The 23,025-nt window shown below is 39.7% G+C and overlaps 1 protein-coding gene across 1 annotated transcript in view; it reads left to right on the plus strand.

The window, feature by feature from the left end:
- The window catches only part of Mylk4 (myosin light chain kinase family member 4), a 78,499-nt gene that overhangs the window by 37,117 nt on the left and 18,357 nt on the right, over positions 1 to 23,025 (plus strand). The window contains exons 2-3 of the mRNA XM_028775707.1: positions 14,669 to 14,747; positions 20,453 to 20,558. Coding sequence (XP_028631540.1) covers positions 14,669 to 14,747; positions 20,453 to 20,558 — 185 coding nt within the window. The remainder of the gene's footprint in view (positions 1 to 14,668; positions 14,748 to 20,452; positions 20,559 to 23,025) is intronic.

Below are 23,025 nucleotides of genomic sequence, written 5' to 3' on the forward strand. Positions count from 1 at the left end.
TTTTTTTTCCTGAATTACCTTCTACCTTATCTTTCAAGAAGGACCTCTCACTAACCTGAATTTCACTGATTTAGTTGACCAGTGTGTCCCAAGGATCTGCCTGTCTGTTTTCCTACCAGTACTGAGGTCACAGGTATGTGCAACTAGGTTTGACCTTTACATGGTTGCTGGAGATCTGAACTCAAGTCCTTGGGTTTACCCGAGAGACATTTTACTGACTGAGACATCTCTGCAGCCTTGACCTAGCATTCTTAGAGGTGAAAATTCTTCACAGATCAGGCTTTCTGCTCCAAATTCCATAGTTCCACAAATGAGTCACAAATGAAGGAAGACTTAATTTAGCTCATAGTTTGGGGGATTATAATTTAAAGTCAGGCAACTCCATTGTTTTGGGGATTGTGTGGGTGAGGGCAACATATCATGGCAAGGAGCCAGTAGTGGAATGAAGTTTATCTTATTCAGTCTGGAAACAGAGAGAGAGAGGAAAGGGGTGGCATCCCACAATCCCTTTGAGGATATTCTTCCAGTGACCTAAGACCTATCACTAAGCCTTGGCTCTTAAAAGTTCCACTGCCTCCCAGAAGCACCAAGTTGAAGACCAAACCTCTAATACATGGCCTGTGAGGAACATTCCATATCCAAACTATAGCAACAAGCCAACTTAGAGAAGAAGAGGTTGATGACAGATGACTTTTTCTTTTTGAGACATAAAGTTCAAAACCCTTGGGTTTGGAGACATGACTCCGGAGGTGAAAGTACTTTCTGGGCAAATATGAGCACCTCAGTTCAAATTCCCAGTGCTCATGTAAAAAGTTAAATGTGGCCACACATAAGTGTTTCACGAGGTTAGGAAGGGAACATTGCTTGGGCTGCTGGCCACCAGCCTAGCTCCAAGTTCACTGAAAGACCCTGTGTCAAAGGAATCAGGTGGAAATAACAGGACAGCCAACATCCCCTGACCTCCATGTACATACAAGTTTGCACACCCACATGTATAACACACACAGACACAGACACACACACACACACACACACCCTTTATAGTATAACCAAATGTTAGGATTTAGTAATTATTGTTTTAGAGGAATACATTTTGAAATGATTGGTGTAGAGTTGAAGGCTGGATGAGTTTACCAGGAGGAGTGAGAATAAATGTGCTCAGTGTTCATAGATGCCAAGAAGACTAGTGAAGGAGAGGACTGCCAGGGTATTACGGTGGCCAGTGTAGAGAGATGACGGGCATCACTAGCAGGAGGCGGGCCACAGCAGCCATGGTGAACAGGTCCAAGCATCTTCTAAGAGAATGGCTACACTATTTTAAAAGGTCTCATATCAGAGTTACTCATTTAGAAAGAAACTCTGTGGTGTCAGGGATGTGAGTCATATAGGATAATTTATGTCTCAGGAGATGAACTCAGTTCTTTCTCTAGTAAAAGTTGCTGCATGGGAGTACCCACATCCTCTATGGGAGCTAGAACTTGTAGTGATATTATGGAGTGCACAGTGACAAGCTAAGAGAAGGGGGCTAGGACAGATTCCTGACTAACCCAGAGCAGCAGCCCTTGTCAGTAGCTGTGAGCTTCCAGGAGCTCTAAGCACTGGGTGATTATGGCTGTCAGAGCAGACATGGAGGGCTTGTGGAAAAGTAAAAGTACAGTTTTTGATGTTGGATAATTCCTTTTGTTTTGTTAACAGGTGAGTCATTTTTTTCCTCTTTAAACAGTCAAGATGACAAAAGAGAGTTCACTGTGGGGCAAACCTGCAAAGTTAAGCCCTGATATGCAAACACCAACTCTTATATATTCTAAAATTAACTCACTAAACCATTACAAAAGAGTGAAACCACATGTAACTCTCAGAGGCCAAGTTTTAAAAGTGAAGTTTTCATTAAGAAATACTACTCATGAGCACACATAGTTCTTTTCATTATGTGCATGTGTGTATGAGAGTCTGTGTGTTTATGCATGAGAGAGAGAGAGAGAGAGAGAGAGAGAGAGAGAGAGAGAGAGAGACACACACAGGGGGGTGGGGGTGGGGGGGATGTCAGAGGACAACTATTAGGAGATCATTCTGTTCTTCCATGATGGGTTCAGGGGATTTGAACTCATGTCCTCAGGCTTACTTGGTAAGTGATCTTACCCACTGAGCCATCTTTTTGGTTCAGCAATATTTACAATATTTTTAAGTATAAATACGTTTATAAATTCATCACTAGCTTTCCCAGGTTTTTATTATTATTTTGAACTAGTGTTCTTTGATTATTCTTTTGTGACTTTAGCAGGGAAATTTTCTTGAACATTACTCATTATTCAAGTGAAGCATGCTTTAGAGAGAGTATCTCTCAATATAAAGTTTAGATTATTGATATCAAAATTCTTATTCCTAAATGTTAATAAATTAGAGTTTTTAGAAGGAAAAGGTTATGTGTGTTCTATGAATGTAAATTTGGTTGAACAAGAACTGATGGGAACAATATTTGAATAAAAATATAATGCATTTAAATGGAATGCAATTTCATTAAAAACAAATACTCGTAGGTAATAAATCATCTTGATTTGAAAAAATATAGATTTTAGGTTTTGAATACAGGAATATATTTTTAGAGTTGGAATCCTCATTTTTATAATGTTAATTTTCATGAGAATATAGTACTCATTTGCTTTTCTTTTTTTTTAAACTCAAAAGGGAAGTCAAATTTGACTTTGACATTTATTGTCATAATATTGTTAGTTAAGAGAAATTTCAGGTTATACAAACTAAAAGTAGAATTTGTAAGTGATAAAATTCTTGTCATGTTTGTGGCATCTCCCTGGAGCCTGAGCATGCACCTTGTCACATCACACAACTGGTCTGTTAGGCAGGACAATTTCATGCCAAGACTGTTGATTTTATGGGAGTGAATAAAGATGATCAATAGCAAAGTAATTACACAAGAAGCACTGTGCATGCTCAGCTTTGATGAATGTTGCCGCAGAAAGTCACATGTTTGCACACATCTGCTCAACCAATAATGGGATGATCGATTTTAGAGTATCAGTACAGATCTGAATCAATTCAAAATGAACAATTTTATTAGTGATTGTTAAATGACAAACTGAACCCATCTCGTTATATGTGAAATTAAAATATATTTAGACTACTACCTCAATTTTAATATACAAAAATAGTGAGACAGAATCTGGATAGGTGGAAAAAAATCCTTGTATGTTTTAAAGCAGTTTCTCACTTCACAGTTTGGATTTCTATTCTGTAATTTGATGAATTATCTCAGGCTGCAAACGGTCACTTGGAAAGAACACACATCTATGGCCTCGTGTTGTCTTATGAAACATTTGCTCACTACGTGTGCTTCTCAAGTGGTTGTGCCTGTGCACTTCTTCAGGGCAGTGTTCACAAAGGAGAGAAAGTTTGTTAAGCAGTTGGGAAGGCACAGCTGCATGTGGTAAACACAGATGGAGCATGGTTTTATGAGGTTTCTAACTAGAAGCAGACTTGAATTCTGTTCTTGGGATACCCGCAGTTGAACCTTCCATCTGTGAGCGGTGTGCTGCAGAGACCAGCTGTCACCCCATTGTAAACATTAATTTACTGCAGCTCTCAGCACAGTGAAAGAAGAGCAAATCTGCCTTCATTCATTTTTTCTTCTCTTCTGGAGAGATCCATTTGAAGATGTCCACAGCCAAAGAAGGAAGGTAGCACTCAGAGTTTTCAAGGACTGCACAGGCAAAGGCTGAATCCAAGGATTCTCTTTAGTTTCCACAGGCATTGCTAAATTAGATCTCAAGTTCCCCCCTCAAAGCCCATGTGTTAAGTAAGAGCTTGGTCCCCAAGGTGGCACAGTTGGGAGGTGGTACAACCTCCAGTTGGAAGTTTTTAGATCGTTGAAAGGACAGCATTGAGGCATTATGGGATTCTGGCCCTTTCCTTTCTTCCTTCTCCCACATAGCATTTTGTTCATGAGTGTGTCACCAGGGAGCTCAGAGCAGTGGGCCCAATTTATCCTAGCTTGAAACCTCTATAAGTACAGATAGTCCTTTTCTCTTTGTAAGCTGATTATCTCAGGGATTAGTTATACTAATGTAAGACCTACTAATATAGTCACTAATCTAGTTTTCTTAATCTATTTTTTTTTCAAGACAAGATCTCTTTGTATATCTCTGGCTGTCCTAGAACTCACTCTATACCAGGTTGGCCTTGAACTCACAGAGATAGAGATCTGGCTGCATCTTCTTCTCAATTGCTTGGACTAAGGGTGTGCACAACCACCACAATCTGGCCTAATCTTATCTGCTATTATGCCCAATTAAAAACCTCTATTTTGAGGTATAAATAACGCACACAAAAAGTACATTGAGAGTACATTGTTGAGTCTAGGTATGGGCAAGACCCTTGATGCCATCACTTTGGACAAGGCTCTAAACTTATCCATCAACCCCCCAAATTTCCTTGTCTTTATTTCCATGTATTTTTCTTCAAATAAAGACTGTTATTTCAGAGATAACTAATAATGTGCTTCTCCACAGAGGAATCTAAGCAGAACATAAATTAAAACTTAGATGCACACTAACACCTGACACAGAGTATCTACTTCTGAATATAAAACTTAGGATTTAAAACAAATGGAGCACTGAGTTCCTATACTCCAGTCACCTTTAGAGATAGGGACACTTGAGAAACTGAGTCTGCAGCAGAATTCTGGTTGATGTCGCTGATGCAGTGAGAGCCTGATCTTAAAGCCAAGTGGAGCTCTTGCTTCCTGAGAAGGGGACATGAACTATAGACGCTAAGAAAATAAGTACAGACTGCTTCCTTCATGAGCTACAGAGACCTTCTTAATTAGGAGTGCCTCCACTGGGAAGTCCTTTGAAGGTCCGAATAAAGCACCTGAGGAACACTTTATTGTATCAGAAGCTTCACCATGTGCTCATTGATGGTGTCAGCCTTTCATCTAATTTCTCAGCCATTTTGTGATTTATAAAGCAGAAGGGACAGTAGAATTACATACATGATATTTTCTCTAAGGCAGGTCTTGCTATGTTGTCTAGGCTAGACTATTCCTGAACTGTTGGGCAAGAGTAGTCCTGCCTCAGTCTCATAGGAAACTGGGACAGTGGATATAGTGCCGCTATACCTGGCTGTGAAGGACTTTAACAGTAAAATATAAAGACATTTCACACCTATTCAGTGTTAGGCTAGATGATGTATACAGAAGTCTCGTCAGCTGTTTCAAAGGAAATAGCTACTGTTTGTTCTTGCCTTCTGGAAAGAATATTCGATAATTACAGTAAACTGAACAGTGGCAGTGACCATGACTAATTGAAACCTCTTCTTTCTCACCAAAAGCACTCATGAAATGTCTCTCTGCACTAATGTGCTAAAGGAGTTACATGTTGAAGTTTCGTAAATGTGAATGACAAATGAGCATTTGCAGTTCATGTTCTGATTTTCATTAGAAATAAGACATTTGTTGAGAAGGTGGCCAAATGGTGAATGATTTTAAAAAACCACAGTAGGAATAGAGTTCCAGATGTTAGTGGTGACACAAATATTTGTAGTCTAAGAAGACTATTGTTTTTTATGGAGGTACAGATTGGCAATTTTCTCTACATGAAAGTATTTTGGGGCACATTTATAAGAAGAATCCAAGTTAAAAGCTTATTTCGTTATAATTGTATTCTTTGCCCTGGTAGAGCCAATCAGTGCATACAGACTTAATTTCTACATACAAGGATTGCTGGACGTGTAAATTCAACCGACTGAACATTTTGGGGACAATTTTGTCAGCTCTGTACATGTACAGACGTCATTATTTCCCAAGTGGTAATATATAGCAACCACTCATTCACACGGCATTACATGGCACTAAGCAGCATCAGGAAGCTATAGATAATTGGAAGCATGTGGAACATGTGTAGTTTCCATGTAAGTAAGGGCTACACCATTTGATGCAAGAAACTTGAGCATCTGTGGATTTTAATGTCAGCATAGATCCTGGGACCAGTCTCCTTCATACACTCTGACCACTGTATTCCCAGTTCTCTAGAACTCACTCTTACATGGTTGCACCAGTCTTAATGTTGTTTTTCTCTGAGATCCAAGTCTGAAAGTCTGTATACCCCAAAATTACTAGAAAATTCTAAGCATGATATACCCACCATACATTGTCCTTTCCCAGCTCCTGCTGGGAGTCCTGACCATTGTCAGGGTCTGGATACTCTGAGAAAATTATTGATGTTATTCCCAGTGTTGGGTTCTCGAATGTGACTTCTTTTGAAAGAAGAAGACACAGACAGACAGACAGACCAGCTCAGTGTTGTCAGCCATTTCCCCATTCCTGTTGTCTCCCCTGTGAGTTCGTGTATATAAGAGATTAGCTGGTGAGATCTTTAAAGATGGAGACAGCATTAAAAGGCTGTCACAAATATTTGTTTAATTTATTCACACTAGTTTATTATATGGATTTTCCAGTTCCATGTTCTCAAATTTTAATGTGCATAGAAATTATCTGAGGACTGGTTGAAATGCAGGTTCTAGGTAGTGGGGGCTAGGATTCTGCTTCCTTTGTTTCTTTGTTTCTCCCTCCTTTTTTCCCTCCCTCCTTCCCTCCCTTTCTCCCTCCCTTTCTCTCTTCCTTCTTCCCTCCCTCCCTCCCTCCCTCCCTCCCTTCCTTCCTTCCTTCTTTTCTTCCTTCCTTGTTCTGGTGACAGGCCCCAGAGGCATGCACACCAGTCACTGGATGTACCTCTAAGCTGCTCTCCTAGCCTTTGTATGCATTTCAAATAGGGTTTCAGGTAATGCTATTGCTGCCAGTCCACAGACCCATATTGAGTAGAAGGTTGCAGACAACTAATGGATTAGTGTATTTAGAACCAATTAGGTTTTAAACTATTTATTTATTTATTTATTTATTTATTTATTTACTCAATGTTATATGCAGGCTATGGAATGTGTATGCTCTATGATTCAGTCCTCTCCTACTACTATATGGATTCCAGGGGTTCAATTCAAGTCACTAGGCTTTACCAGCAGAGCCACTTACATGCTACCACCCCCCTCAATTCCTGGCCATTAGTTTTTAATCTAGGCTTCATATTACATATACCGAGTTTAGTAACATTTTGAAGAGCTTTGTAGCTTCTTATTGCTTTAAAATGGTAGCCTTCCAAAAGCCATTCTGCTCTGTAGTATATCCTAGCATTTTCTACTTGTGGGGAACATGTAGAAGGCAAGTCATTAAGAGGTTAAGTATTTTGCCCAGTTAGTCTAAGTTTAGATCTCTGAGGACCCTACCATTCACAGGACGACACATCCCCTCCACTAGAAGACACTGTGTTCCTACCCAGGCTTTGCCAGCGTATGACACCACAGAGAGCTGGTCTGCGGGAATGAGGGTTGATAGGACAAATGTTTGGGGTGGGAGATGGGAGGTGGATAAAATTGAGTCTAAAATAAAATGGACACTGAGAACACCAAGTGAAATGAACGCTCTTAAAACTGTCTGCAGTGGAAGAAATCAAAAGCTTTATTGGGTGATGAAAAAACACTGTAAACTTCATTTGCAAATCTTCCAAGATTTAGTCTTGTATAATTACAAAAAGAATTTTACATGTAAGACTCAGTTTAACCAAATGAATGTAAAACAGTAAGGATTCCCTTTGAATTTCATTCCTCATACATTGGCCCACATTCACAATTTTTTAGAAGTGACAGTGCTGGTTTTGGCACACTCAAGTGTTATTGTGATACAGAATCCCAAGGAGACCGAAGGATACCATGGCTTATGCGTTTCAGACTTACTTTTATATAAAGAGCTATAAATCTGTAACCTGTCCAGTGACGTTTCTCTCCATCAACTTGAGCCCTTCCCTGGCTACTTATCACACTGTGACTAAGGAGTAACCAGAAGGCCTTCAGACAGAGGACTAGAGGTGTAGTTAAGGATATTGGCTTTTTATTTTACAGTTCTCCTTGGGTACCCTACAGGTCACTTTTGAAAGGAGACTTGGGATCCCCATGGTAATGCTTTGGATGATTTCCACTCACACACTGTATACCTGGGTCAAAGGTGAGACAGGGGTTTGTGGGTATTCTGCTCTAGATGAGATGAAAGATGCTTGAAGGTTTGATGAGAGTGAGGAATGAGTACCTGACAAGTAAAATGGGCTTGGGGGCAGTGAAAGACAGACTGGTGGCTCTCAAGGGTTGCAGTACATTCACACAACTGTGAGTAGGGTTAAGAGGACTTCAGGGTCTGAGACCCACCTCCTTTGCTACCACTTGTATTAGAACCATTAGGAGCAGGGACCTGGCATTCAGAGCCAAGAGTTTTTGGAGCAAAAGAAGGCAGATGTGGAGGTGGAGTGGCGTGCAGAAAAGTCAGCATCTAAGGGGAAACAAACAAAGGCAAAGGGCTCTGCATTCTCTGTTACTTTAAATTTTTTTCAAATCCTGTTTTTAATGATGGTTATAAATGCTTTAACCTCTATTGTAGCCCATCACCCAGCAGAGGTAGTGGAAAAGAAAGGATGGGGGCAGTGTGTGCCGGAGGAGAGTGGACCTGCTTAGAAAGGTTCTTTGGAGCAACACCTGTCTGTGTTGCCTGGAAATTGGCAGTTCAGTTCACAGTTAGCAGGCAGTAGCAGCTCCATCCACTCACAGACACATCATCAATATACCAGCAGTCCTGTTTGGTAGAGTTGGGTTAGCAATAGGGGTGACACAAGGCAAGTTCTCAGCTGTGCCTCTCTCAGGGAATCGAAGATCTGTGAAGACGTGAGACCCACAAATGTTGCACAGCAAGCTGTACCAGCAAGCCTAGCTCTGTCTCCATCACTCCGTCAAGTCCTATCTATACTCTCTAAATATCACGTGTCCTCCACGTGCCTTGCCTCAGCACTTGTCTTGCCTCAGCATGTGCATCCAATCAGCCAGAATCTGCAGAGTCCTGACAAATGAAATTCAACTATGCAATGTAAGGTGCACCAACAGTACATGAATGTGGTTAGCAAAGAATTTTTCATCCCATGTCCTTTCGAATGCTTGCTTTATCAGAACATCTTTTCTCCTGTGTCTGCTTCAGTGCAACAGTCCTTCACAAGTCTGCCTTAGTCTTTCACCTGCGTCCACTTCAGAAAAACACTCCTTCACATGTTTTGTTTTTCCCAGCAAAACACAATCCAACACAACTGACTCTCCAAAGAACCCTTAAGTTCTCTCTTTTGGGAGGAAGGAAGTAGAAAGAAATGTGAGGAAATAAAGGATGAAGGGTGGGTGAGAGCACTGGCTGCTCTTCCAGAGAACCCAGGTTCAATTCCCATCATCCACCTGAGACTTAACAACACAACTCCAGTTCCAAAAGATCCAATACCTACTTCTGTCTTTCTTGGGTTCTAGGCACACATGTAGTAGACACACATATACCCAGATAAAATACCCATACACATAAAGCAAAAGTAAGTAAAATTAAAAAAAATTGTGGATCTTTTATAATGTATCTTAGCATGGGCATAAGATATATATGACTAAGTACCCAGTGGAACTAAACATTAGGTAAAAGCTAATAGTTGGGTTTGTTTTAAACTGTTTTTTTTTTTTTTTTCTAAAATTGCCAGGGATAGGCTGAATAACAGCATGAAGGGACACATTTATAGCTGTGATCCATAGCCTGTACCTCCAATAAAGGTGGAGTAGACACTGGGGGTCCACACTCTGGCCTCTGTAGCCAGCCTCAGTCACTGGTCTTTCAAAACTCCTTTAGACATACTATCCAAGTAAGCTTTGGGCTTTGGACTTGTTTAGTATACATGAAGTCCTAGGTTTAACCTTCAATAAAAGAAAAGAGACAAAAAGAAAAAAGAAAAGAAGAGATCTTTGTCATCAAGGAACAGCCAAAGAAGATGACTGGACCAACATTATGCTGTGCTGACTTTTTCTGTGGGAGAAGGCTGAAGAATACAGTATCTTTTCAAAAATTGGAACTTAAAGTCCACATTATATTTCCATGTATCTTCATTTGACAGATGGTCTAATTAGACTTCACTGAACTAGCAGCTTTACCAGCAGACCCCTGAAGTCCAGTTTTCATGGCTCTGAATGAAACACGCTTCCCTGACCTGTGGACACATCCACCGGCTTTCATTTTTCCGGGCAGGGTTATTTACTCAGGTGACTGATTCTGCTTGATGTCATCCACAACTCAGGGAGGAGCCACTCCCTCAGTTCTGAGGTCAAGGCCAACACTTTCCTTCCTAGATTCCATCAGTGAGACCCTGTTTTGACTTTACCCCGTGCCAGTTGCCACAGCCCACAACACAGGCTGTGCTGTGTGAGAGAGAATTCCTCCTGTCTGACCAGAGACACAGGGCATTTTCTCTGTTTTATGCACCAGGAATTTGAGAGCATCTACATATCAAGAGAAATAGATTTGCTTACAAATGATCTCTAAAACTAGTCTTTCATCAGGCTGATGAGATGGCTTAGTAGATAAAGGCACTCTCTACCAAGCATGGTGACCTGTACTCAGTTGCCAGCACCCACATGATAGATGGAGAGAATCAACTCAGCAAGCTGTCCTCTGACATGCTCTGCTCTGGCACACTCGCTACAAACAAACAGGAGAAATAAAATGTCAAAATTAATCTTTTATACTCCAATAGGAAAATGTAGTAAAAGTTACTGTTTTTCTAAAAATCATCCTCTTTATATTCAGAAATTATTTTCAATTCTCCCATTAAGAACCTAATTAAAATTTAACAAAGTCATTTTAGATCATTATAACTTTGTTTTTATATTATTAGGAATTGGGTTAAAATGACCAGAAAGTGCTCACCATGGCATTGCCATAGCAACAAGATACAAAGCCACTATTGAGGTTCAGTCTTGCTCATGTTCCATGTGTAATGTTACAAATTTCTGTTCTGAAGCAAGCAGCTATAATCCCCAAATGCAGGAATATAATTGTCATGTAACATTTTGTTCTGAAGTGAAGTGATGGATATGAATGTCAGAGATGCTCCGAGATGGTCCCCAGGGAAGCTTCGCTTTCCTCTGTTGCAGCCTAATGGCAGAACAGAACGCTCCCACACTGATAGACCTGGTTCTGCAAACGCTTCCTCTCTTCACTACACTTTGCTTTCCATTTTTTAGAGCTCTAAATTCTCTCGTTCAAGTGCTAGAGAAACAAAAATAGAATACTCTCAGATCCCAGTCAGAGGACAGTGGCCCAACAACACAAAAGCTGATAACAGTATTGTGGAAGTCTAGTGGGGGTTTCACTTTTACTGTGATTGTTAAGGTTAAATCCATTTTAGAATTGATTTGGGTGTGTCCTTACCATCTCAGAGGAGAAGGGTATGGGGGTTTAGGGGAGTAACTGTAGGGGGAACTGGGATGAGGGGGCAGCGATAGGATGTAAAGTGAATAAATAAATTAATGATAGAAAAATGATAGTTTTTATTGACTAGAATGAAAGAAGGAGTAGGCACAAGTTGTTCTTGGGGTTAGTTTCCCTTTTGTCATCCCTCACTTCTGAGAGAGTTTGGATGTGGTCCTAAACCAGGTTTGAAGTACAGGACAAAAAGAAACTCATGCCCAGGCAGTGGGTGTCCACCAAGGTGCACGATTGGCTCCTATGGCGAGTGACATCTGTGTTACTGTAGAGTTGATATGGCGTGATATGTGTGATAAGCATTGATAATGAATGTGGGCATGTTTGTTCTTAGAGACTTTGATTATAGTAACTCATAAATCGTGTTTGCCAAATTTTATTAATGCACATTTTTAAACGTGTAAAATATAAATTTAAAGAGAGTTGTTGCAAAAGGAATTGGTAGAAACTGGCAAAGGTATCCATATGAAAATTCATACACCTTATTTAAATGATGAATAAATGAATCTGAATGAAATGAGCTCTTTGGTTCCTCTCGGGAATCCAACAGAAGAGCACGATCCTGGTGAGGCTTCCTCTCTTGTGGGATGATGGCAACGGTTTTAGGAATATCTGGCTTAACAGCACTGATCCTGACTACTACATTCACAGGAAACAAATGTCATGTTTGGGTGACAAATAAAACATATCCATAGACTTGTGTCCTATTTTAGGAACTCCTGTGGAGGAATGAAGATGCAAAATGACAAGGCTTTGGAATGAAGTCCCACTAGGTTGCTAGGGGAAGAGAGGAAAAAAAGATACTTCAGCTTATTAGAGATGCTTCAGTTCAAAGTTCCTCTAGATGTCAGTATTACATAGGGAAATGAAGCTATAAACAGCCTGTGGCAATGAGTGGAGGCCTTGCATTATTTAAATGGTAAAACATGTGTGGCACATAATCACAATATGTCCTGCCTAGTGATTGGCTCTTGTGCCTTCAGCACTGACAGTTTCTGCCCTTGGCTAGCCCAGACTCTGAACAGCATGAACACAGCATTCTCACATTTGCCAGCGGATACTCTTGGTCCGACTGGCTCTGCAGTTATATACCCATATTTTACATACTTTGATGGGTTAGAATAAACCTACCAGGTTTTCATTATTATTAAGCATATTTTTGCTCTTACTGTAACATTTATGCCACATAGGTTAAATCCCAAAGCATGGTAGAGAGCCATGCTTGGTAGAGAGTGTCTTTATCTACTGTATCTAAAGCGTACCAATACTCCAGAAATACTCACTCCAGAAGAGAAATTACCAAGAGACAAAAATGCCACCAACACAATTTGTTAAACTGCCTTATTTGACTTTTCAGAATTAAAATTAAATTATCTCTTTCTCCCCTCTTCCATGTTAATTCTAATCTTTTAACTAATGAACATATATATCTTCCTCACTGTGCTAATGCTTTTATTTTATAGCCCCAACTGTTACTCTTTTTATTCCATGGTGCCTATTCTGCGGTAGATCCCAAACAATATTAACTATACAGGTTGGCTAAAATCCTTTTCTATACCAGAAAAATATAGAACACACTGTCATTAGAGCACAGACCAAACAGAGAAATGAATTAGAATCCTGACTTCATTGTAAAAATATGGTCGATAGTCTCTCTCAAAGAGTTTCTGAGAATCACAAGTGAGTTAATCATGCAAAATACATCGAAGAATTTCTCACAGACTGTCTGTGTCCAATACGTGTTAGTTATCATTACCGTCTTCATCATCATTATCTCCATCATCATGACCACACTATCATCATCATCTTCTTCATTTATATCACCATCATTACACTGCCACAGCTGCTGCCACCACCATTACCATCACCACCATCATCATCATCGCCATCATCATCATCATCACTTTGTGACATCTCTGGACTAAGCACCATGGCCACAATAAAGCCACCATCTAGTAGGAAATAGATTATCAAAAACAGTTTGGTCAAATGTTACAAGGGACGCTGGTATTGTATAAATACGAACTTCTATGCCCACATACTGAAGTAGCTACTGGCTTCACTCAAGGAAGTTGACCTTTTTCCCAGCCATATCTTTATTTGCACTTAAATACTTTATTTGCATTTAAAAGTGAGAGGCTTTCTATAGCTTTGATCTCCAACCTTGGCTTTCAAAAAAATGTACTAAATGTTCCTCTGTGTTGTGAAATGCCCATTTGGAAAAAGGAAGCCTTCTGAGTTATAAGAGTATTTGGAATTTGTCTTAATCCCTACACTGTGCACTTCTGTGATATTTGATTTTTGCAGAACTCCAAGGTAAATCATGTTCTGCTCCAAAGAGCAGAGATTGATTCCTTGTGGCTTCATATGATTTTTATCAATTTCTAATGTATAATTTAGAACTTGTGTACATTAGGCTGATGTTCACCTGTCACATTGTATGTGAAAGGGTTTGTTAAGCTAACCTGGGAAAGCTAGGATTGTGAAAACATTTAATTGTATGAGAGAAAGGCATCTTCTAGGGGAAGAAAAGGCCCATTTTTATGAAGCCTACTGCCTTCATGTCTTTGTAGTTTAGAACACTCATTCACATATATTCTCTGATATTTATTGAATTTATATGCGAGCCAAACCAAGACAACTAAAGTGGAGGTCAAGGGTGGAAAACACACTATTCAAACCCTTTAATGAAGTAATGAAGTTGGGTTACCTTCTACACACCATGACAGAGTTACAGAGTTTCTTTGAAAATAGTGAGCTCATTTTCATTGATATTGCTGTTTATATAGGGTTCCATTAATTCAGATTATTTTATACTTTACATGACTGTTAGTTTCAGTGCTTTTGCCATCCATGGTTGAATTATATAATATATTAATTTCAACTTGGAAAAAATTTCCCCTTACTCCTGAGGAAATGAAATAATCTTTGGGGACATTTTGATTTATTAATATTATTTTAAATGAACAACATTTACGAGAGACAAGAATATGGTTGAGATATTTTTGCACAGCAGGTAAATATAGTCAGTAACAATGTATTATGCACTGTGAAACTAATTAAGAAATTAAATTTTAATTGTCTGAAGTCTGTTCTTTTGGCGCTTACTTCTGGAAGGTGGGTTTTTCCTGGCACTGGTTGGGAGAGGCCAGATATAATGCTAAACATCATTGTACTATGATGCTCTTCGCATGAAGAACCAGATAGTCTGTGCCAATAGTGCTGAAGCTAAGCTCTGTGTGCCCTGTTGGTAACCTCAGTTGCTTGTTTGTGCACCCACAGGCTGAGGAAAATGTGTGGTCCAACCGTGCACTAAACGGAAGGACAATTGTCAAAGGAGGAAGGACATCAGCCCTCACAGGTAACATCTTAGGAGATTTACTAGTGATGGAAAAAGTTCTGTTGCTACTCTTATTCAGAAGAAATCACACATTCCTAAATCCTGTAGAAAAGGATGCTGGGTTGTTTGTTTGTTTGTTTGTTTGTTTTAGTATCCTTATCTGATTGGGTTTGGCCATACCTATGACTAATCAGAAAATCTCTTGACATGCAGTTATCAGTCAGCTGGGTATATTTTATTCTGCTTTGCTTTTGAAAGCTTGAATCGACTGTCTAATAAGAGCCAGAAGAGAGGTACCATTAAATAAAGCCAAAATTAAAGTCATCATGTGCATTCTTCATTAAAATGTTTTGTGTTCTGTGGCTTCTAGAGATATCTGACCAGGAAGACCAATTCTCTTCCGAGAAAGAAAAGATTACCAAGCTCAACAAGAAAAATTCAGAGAAGACCAGTGCCACAGAAGTGCAGAGGAGTTGTGTCATATGTCACGTGGAAAGGCAAGACAGGATAGAATTTGTTCAGAGGAATTCCACGGAGCTAAGAGAGAACGCAGGTGCAAAAGGTGCTCCATACATAGGAAGTCTGGAGAGACAAGAAAGCATCAACCTGGGAGATAAACAAGACACTGAAGATAGCAGTGCAGGGGAAAGTGGGATTCCTTCTGAGGAAGATTCCAGAGGAATAGAAGCTGAGAACAGAGCTTCAACACCTGCAAGTGGAACAGTGCAGGGCAAACACTCGACTGAAAGCAAGCACACTGAGGACATGAATGGTGGCTCGTCTCATGAAAGGTAGGATTACATATCCACAGTTGTTGTGTCTTACAGCTCTTTGTGCTGTGATATTTGAAGCCATTCTGAAAGAAAAATGAAGACACTTTTAAAGGCAATGTTTAGAACCCACTCTTCTGTTGTACACTGATTTTTTCATGGCTACATTTTGCTATTTTTCTGCTATTTCTCTTTCTTCTAGCCAGGATTTTCAGTTATTTCCAGTTATTTCTCTTCTTCATTCTTCCTCTGCCCTCCCCTCCCTTCCTTTCCTCCTTTCTCCATTCCTCAGCCCCTCTCTTCCTTCTTTCCTTGCTTCTTTCCATTGGGGATGGAGCTCAGGGCCTTGCTCAAGCTAAGCCGGAGCTTCCTCCCTGAGGCCCATCTGATTGTTCTAAGTCTTAACACCAATACCAAGATCACCATTTTTAGAATCACCAGCAATCAGTACTCTTTAAAGGTCAAGTGGAAAAAGTTCTGTCATTTAAAAATAAAGAAAAATATTCTTTCTAAGGCTAAGAATTAAATTATGATTATGTTAAGCTGTAAATTAAAAACCTGACCTAAAAGAGTGGGCCTAATCCATTTTGCAATGGTAGTTTCTTCCCTAGTATTGTTGGAAGTAGATAATTGACTAAGTTTCTTCCTTAAAATTAAAATTAAAATTATGAACTGTCAAGTACAAATTCAGGAATTTTTGTATCCAATTAAACTTAGCTGCTCTAAGCATGATGACTGTGTGTTTGGAATAAAGAGTATTCAAGCACCTCTGATGTCTCTAAGACATGATTATTACTTAGCTTTAGTATAAAGCATTTGAAATTAATCTTGAGCAAATCTAATTTTCAATATATTAATCAGGATTGTTATTAAAGTCTGTCACTATAAGATGTGCTTAGAAAGAACTGAGCCTGCCAAACAATGCTAATGATCTTCCCCAATAATGACTCTTCAGTGGCTGTCAATCTTTAGAGAGATTATTGCTTCTTTTCTATAATTTATCTCTTCTATTAAGTTAGGTTTCATAAATGGCCACTTTAGGTCTCAAAGTGAGATTCTTGGAAGACTCTGTGTCTGAATGTACTTAGATTTGATGTCCTCAACTGCTGGACTGGTTTTCTCTGTATCACAGAGAACATTGTCTCCCCCAGACACTGTCATAAGAAAGTATCAGTTCCCAAAGAGTTTTGATGATCTGAACATTTTCTCTTGAATCTTTGAAAACTGCAATTGTATTTTATTTTCTAGGTGCATCAGTAATCTAAAGACCATTTCTACGCCAGGAATCCTTGGAAATTCAGCATCAGGACCCACTTTCCAGAATACCGAACAGACAGAGTCTACTGGCAGCAGTAAGCGCAGGGTGGCAGAGGAGTGCTTCCTCAGTGAGGACAACAAAAAGAGCAGAATAGATGTAGTGAGTACGGGGGAAGAGCCCACAGACAGGACAGAGGAAACCAGACAACCCAGGAGCCTGGATGATAGACTCCAGGATGGAATGGCCACCTCTAGAGAGCAAGATCCGACGGTCCCACTGGGTATGACATGCTTTTTGTTCTGGACTTTTAAAGCTTCCTCTCTATCCCCAGCAAGAATTCCAACTTAACTTCTCTTATCGTAACAGCTTTAAGGAGACATATGCCATATGAATGTTATTATTATGTTTCAACACTGTTTGCATAGGCAAGAGAACCAGTCCTGTCTGTCTGTCTGTCTGTCTGTCTGTCTATCTATCTATCATCTATCTATCCACCATCCATTTATCTATTATCTCTCTATCTCTCTATCATCTAGTTATCTATAGTCTGTCATCAATCTATTATCTATCTATTATCTATTTATTATCTATGTACAATCTATCTACCTGTCATCTATTATCTATTTTATAGATGTGACTATTATGATATATATGTATATATGTGTACGCCTACATATATATAACCTATAAATATGTGTGCTCAGGGTGTGCACCTGTACAGTGTGGAGGCAGAGTTGGATATCAAGTGTCCTGATCTATCTCTATCATTTCCCACCATATTCCTTTGAGACTGAAGCTCAGCTTGTGGCCATAACATTGAGATTGCAGGCTCATTACTAGGCTTTTTACTTGGATCCTTGGAATCCAAACTCAGGTCTTTAGGCTTGCACACAAAACTTTCTTTCCCACTGAGATATTATCCCAGCCTGAATAAAATGTGAAGCAATGAATACTTCCTGAAGAATTCTCCCATAGTTTTTTCCAAGTATATTTATAGCAAAAGTAAATGTTTACAGCAAATTAGATTCTAAGAGATTTGTGTTGTCTGAATATAAAAATGCTAAATTAATTAAACACAATTAATATTACTATTTAGTAGTATACTTAGAACAAGATAAGTGCTTAGGAAATATGTATTGGATAAATGCCAAGTTTAAATAATGTAGCTGTTTTGGAGCCAGACAGTGGTGGCCCACACCTTTAATTCCAGCACTCAGGAGGCAGAGGTGAATCTCTGAGTTCCAGGACATCCAAGGCTACACAGAGAAATCCTGGCTTTAAGAATCAAAATTAAATGAAAGAATGAATGAGTTAATAAAATAAAGAATATAGCTGTTCTACTCCCCTCTCTTTATACCCTTGCTGAATGTATGGAGTAGCTGTCTTAATAATTAAATGGGGATGAGAAAATTCATGAATAGCAATGGTCATGGGAAAATATGAAGACCACTAGGAGAAATATTATTGAGAAATATTATTGAGTAGCTATTTATGTTAGGATTCATGTCGATATGGACTATCACTTGAATATATATGGTAGAAGGTAGAAAGTGGGAGAAATTGGATAGCTGTAGAATATAACTTGCAAGTTTTACTGGGTGTTTTATTTCCATTCAGCCAGGGAAAATTCAACTCTGCACTTTAAATGCCACTGAAATAAAGACTAAAACATTTTAAAAGAGTAATATACAGTATCAAATATTTCAGTGACATAAGGAAATAATTCATGTTTCTCCCCCTTCCCCCTATGCTTTAATTAAAATATGAGTTATACAGGGCCATTTTCCAAAATGATGGATCAATTAATTTCTCATGGTCAAATGAAAAATAATCCTGGGCTTGGAAACATATGAGAAAAAATAATTGAGGTGCTGGAGATCAGACCAAGAATTTAGTCCATGCTAGGAAACTACTTCTCCACTGAGAATCAGCACCAGCACCAGCAATGACACTGTCCTGGAACTGTAGATTTCTTGCTATTTTGCATTGTCTGAAAGTGATCCTAAGGAGCTTTAACTCAGGCAGCATCCCAGGTAAAAATGAATCACCCATGATGTCTGCTGTTAGAAGTTCAAATCCAGATGCTGGCCTCCGAACTCATACTACTCAGACCTTTGAAGGGCCACTGACAAGAACATCAAACAGCTAGAGATTGACATCACTAATCTGAAGAAATCCCTCGTTTCGCTGTCTGAAGAGACCTCCTAAAATCGCAAAGATCCTTATTGGACTTGATTTACTCTATTACAATAGAAAAGGCTGTGTACAGCTCTTGACTGTGTACAGCCCTTAAAGAACAAGGTTGCCTTTACATAGACAAGACAAGGAGGGTTAAAGAGAGCATGAAATAGGTAGTGAAGGCCCTAAGAAAAATCAGAGAGAGAAAGATGAATGCTGGTACAAGAATTGGTTTTCAGCCTCTCCAAGGATGTCAACCCTATTTCTTCCCATCTTGGGACCATTATTTGGGTTCTTTTTGCTTTTTTCTGCTGGTCCCTGGCCCTCAAATATGCAGACTAACTCTGTGATTCAACAGATAAATAATTTGGTAGCAAAACCTACTCAGATACATTATCATAAGTTAGCTATGGAGGACCACGAGACTCAAGATGAGGTTGTTACTTTATACAGGGTGTTTCCAAAACCCATCTCCACCCAACCTAAAATGGGGAGACTTCTGCCCCTAGACCAAGCAGAGAGGGGCAGAACCCCCTCTGACAGGTGATCTGAATTCTTGCTTAGGCTGAGAGGCTAAGCACTGCAAGGGAATATAAATAAACCATAAAAACGTCTATCTGGGTTCCCTGAGGGACAAGCCTGACTGCATAGGGGTTGATGTCAAAATTATCCCCTCTCCAGGAAAAAGACATCAGGATGGGTATTGCTCTCATCCCTCACTGGACAACGACAGGGGGACTGGAGCCACTACAAGGTCCCCTTCAAATACTGGAGGTCAGGCCTCTATCCCCGCCTTCGCAAGTTTAGAATTGCCACAGCCCTTCTATACTTAGAGAAGGGAGGAGATGTCAGGGGCAGCCCTGCTTACACACTGAAGGCCTAAAATCAGCCATAGGCCTAAAATCAGCAATAGGCCTGTCATACATGTATACTAACACCAAGTCTTAGGTCTCAGTGGAAAAACATTGAAACAGATGGCTATAAGCTAATGTAAACAGGCAGCTTTTGTGGAAATTTACAAGCCTGAGTAGTCATAGACCTTGTAAATAGGTAGCCTTGTCAGACAATACCAACTTAGATAAGGACAAGCGAGTCATAGGCAGAGTCATAGTGACTTGTTCCCTGAACCTTCACCCAGCCGATACCCTGTTCTGAAGATATCTGTATTCCCCCTGAACACCCACACTCCATTGTCATTCCCTTCCCCACATCCCACCTTTCTGTGTTTATAACCCCTGTGTGAATGAGTTATGATTTGAGAAAAAATAAATTATAAAAAAAAAGAAAGTGATCCTAAAGAGTGAATAACATTTCTTTTCAAAGACACCAGATAACATATTCTTCAGTTACAGTCCATTCATACATGGAATGAAAAATTATATCTAGCATCATTAGGACTAAGACAGATGGCCAATGTATTTTAGTTTTACATGAGCAAATTTTTACTCTGAGACATGCTGCTTAGTGCTGAAAGGAGGTCAGACTTCCTGATGGACAGCCCCTTTCTTCTCATCTTACAGATGACGTCCCTGCTCCTGCTGCCCCATTTGATCATCGGATTGTAATGGCCAAACATTCTGCAGTCGACAGTCTGTACACCGTGAGCAAATCTGAGATCCTAGGAGGGTGAGTGAGGCTCTGCTTGAGCAGCTACCCCTCACTCAGTAAAAGCAGGGAGCCTTCCTGAGGCAGAGCCCAAGATGCAGATATGTTTGCTGATCTTGACTTGAGAATTACAAACACTAAGAATAAACATTTCAAGAAGTTTGACCATTTTTGAAAAATGTAACCGGTCCCATAAAGTTGGTGTGGTGACCATACTTCTCATTTAACATCTGCTTTATTTGCCATATCATAAAGTCTGAGAGTAAGAAAAACCCAGTATGAGTCACCAGAAGGTCCAGGAACTGTCTAAAGCCAGCTTTAACCCCGAGGAGGTGAAATACATCAGATCAATGCATTTGCAGTGGCATGGATTTCATCTTTCTCTCATTCTTGCTGGTTTTCCAGTCCTGGTGTTTAAGCGTTAATTGCTATGTCTACCAAGTTCAGGAAACTAGTTAGCAGTAAAGTTAGTAGTAGACATGTTATTAGCAAAGTGTACATTATGCAGTAGCTTATCTTTTACTTGAAGGAGATATTGAAACAGGTCAAATACCACTGGATTCTCAGCAGTTTTGCTAGGTTCATCTCTGCGTGTTAAGGTACTTACATGTCAGTGTTGTCATTTAGGTTAAAAATCTATCGCAATGTGTATAAGAGACTATAGGCTACTAGGTAGCATTATTGGAAGATGGCACATTTAGGTTGTGAGGCATATCTGAATAAAATTAGGCAACCAGGAGTATGTCCTTGAAGGGAGTAGTGGAAACTCTGTGGCTTCTCATCCTTTTCTCCCTTTGCTTCCCTGCTCCCATGAAGTGAGCAGCTCTTCTGCCATGATATATCGTGCTGCTGCACGCCCAAAGCACCACTGGGCGATCGTAGGCTGAACTCTCTGAACCCAGGAGTCAAAACAAACCTTTCTTCCCTTAGGCTAACTTGTGTATACCTCATGTCTGTGTTCAACTAGCATGACTCTCGTGTTCTTGCATGGATCTTATGTGTTGGCCTCAGTATCAAAGTCCTTCTAGAATAAGTCATATGAAAGCCATAGTATGAAGATACCACTGGAGTCAGACTTGAAAAGACATAACTGCTGACCAGGCACTTCTAAGATTAGTGCTAATGAGGGAAAAAACATCCCCTTAATCATGGTTACATGGGAAGTACTTGGGCCTATGTTTATGTGTGCCAGCACAGAGGGCCACTATAGTGAGTGTTGTACTCTAAGTGGCCACTTATGTACACTCATAGTAATGCATAGTAATTTGGGGCTGCTACTAACACTGTACATGTCAAGCACGATCACACTCATCTCTGTAGGTGACAGGCATATGGTCTTTTTCTGGTTCACTATGTTGTTATGGGAGATTCCTTTCGCTCTCTGCCATGAAAGCCATCATGCACAGAGCAGAGACCTACCTTACTTTATTAAATAAGCATTAAGGGAAGCAAGTCAAGTTTCCCATGTGTATGTACTTCTGAATACAGTTACATAAGTGAGAATCTATAGTATTCTGTTTTCTATTATAATCAAATACTGAAGCTGGGTACTTTGTGATGACATAAGGTTAGTCTACGGTTCTGGAGAATTAGTAATGTGCTACCAGCATCACTTGGCTATGGTGAAAGGCCCTTTTGCTGCATCACATCATAATAGAAGACAGAGAGAAAGAGAGAGAGAGGGGAGAGAGAGAGAGAGAGAGAGAGAGAGAGAGAGAGAATCAGAGAGAGAGTCAGAGAGACAGAGAAACAGAGAGAGACAGAGAAACAGAGACAGAAAGAGATGAAAGAACTAGAAAGCAGGAAGAAGAAGGGAGAAGTCAAAGGAAGAGAGAATAAGAGAAGGAGGGAGGGAATGAGACAGAGAGAAGAGAGAGAGAGCAGAGATAGGGAGAGAATGAATCATATAGAACAGGAAGCCATAGAGCAATGCCATAGAACAATTGGAGTTTGCTTTGTAACTACTCTTTCTTGAGAACTAACTGGAGCACAATAAGAACTATATTAATTCATTCTGAAGACCTCTAGTGACACAGTTACTTACCAATAGGTCCTAGCTCTTAAAGACTCAACACAACTATCAACACCTCTGTTCTGAGGACTCAGTTTCTACTACTTGAACCTCTGAGGACATAGTTAAACCATGTCCATAGAAGCAGCTGTTTTATAAAGTATTAAGTTGTTACCTAAGCCTACATAAAAGTCTTCACTGGGGACTCATTGACTACAATACGTACTTTTGATTTTATGATTCTATGTGCAGATTGTTATTTTATTTAAATGTGGTTTCTAGAATGATTTTAGTGTCCCTGGCCCACAAGTTGTATTGTTCATATGATTACAAAGTCCAATTTTCTACATTCATATGTATTCAGAAAAATTTTTATTATCTGCACTAGTGGTTTTCAAATTTTAGTATGCCTATGAATCAGCTGAAAGTACAGACTCTGGAGCCATGGCTTCCTGCATCCACAGGACAGATGCAGAG

Source organism: Grammomys surdaster, unplaced genomic scaffold (genome assembly GCF_004785775.1).
Source record: "Grammomys surdaster isolate TR1022 unplaced genomic scaffold, NIH_TR_1.0 258, whole genome shotgun sequence".
NCBI classification, from domain to species: Eukaryota; Metazoa; Chordata; class Mammalia; order Rodentia; family Muridae; genus Grammomys; species Grammomys surdaster.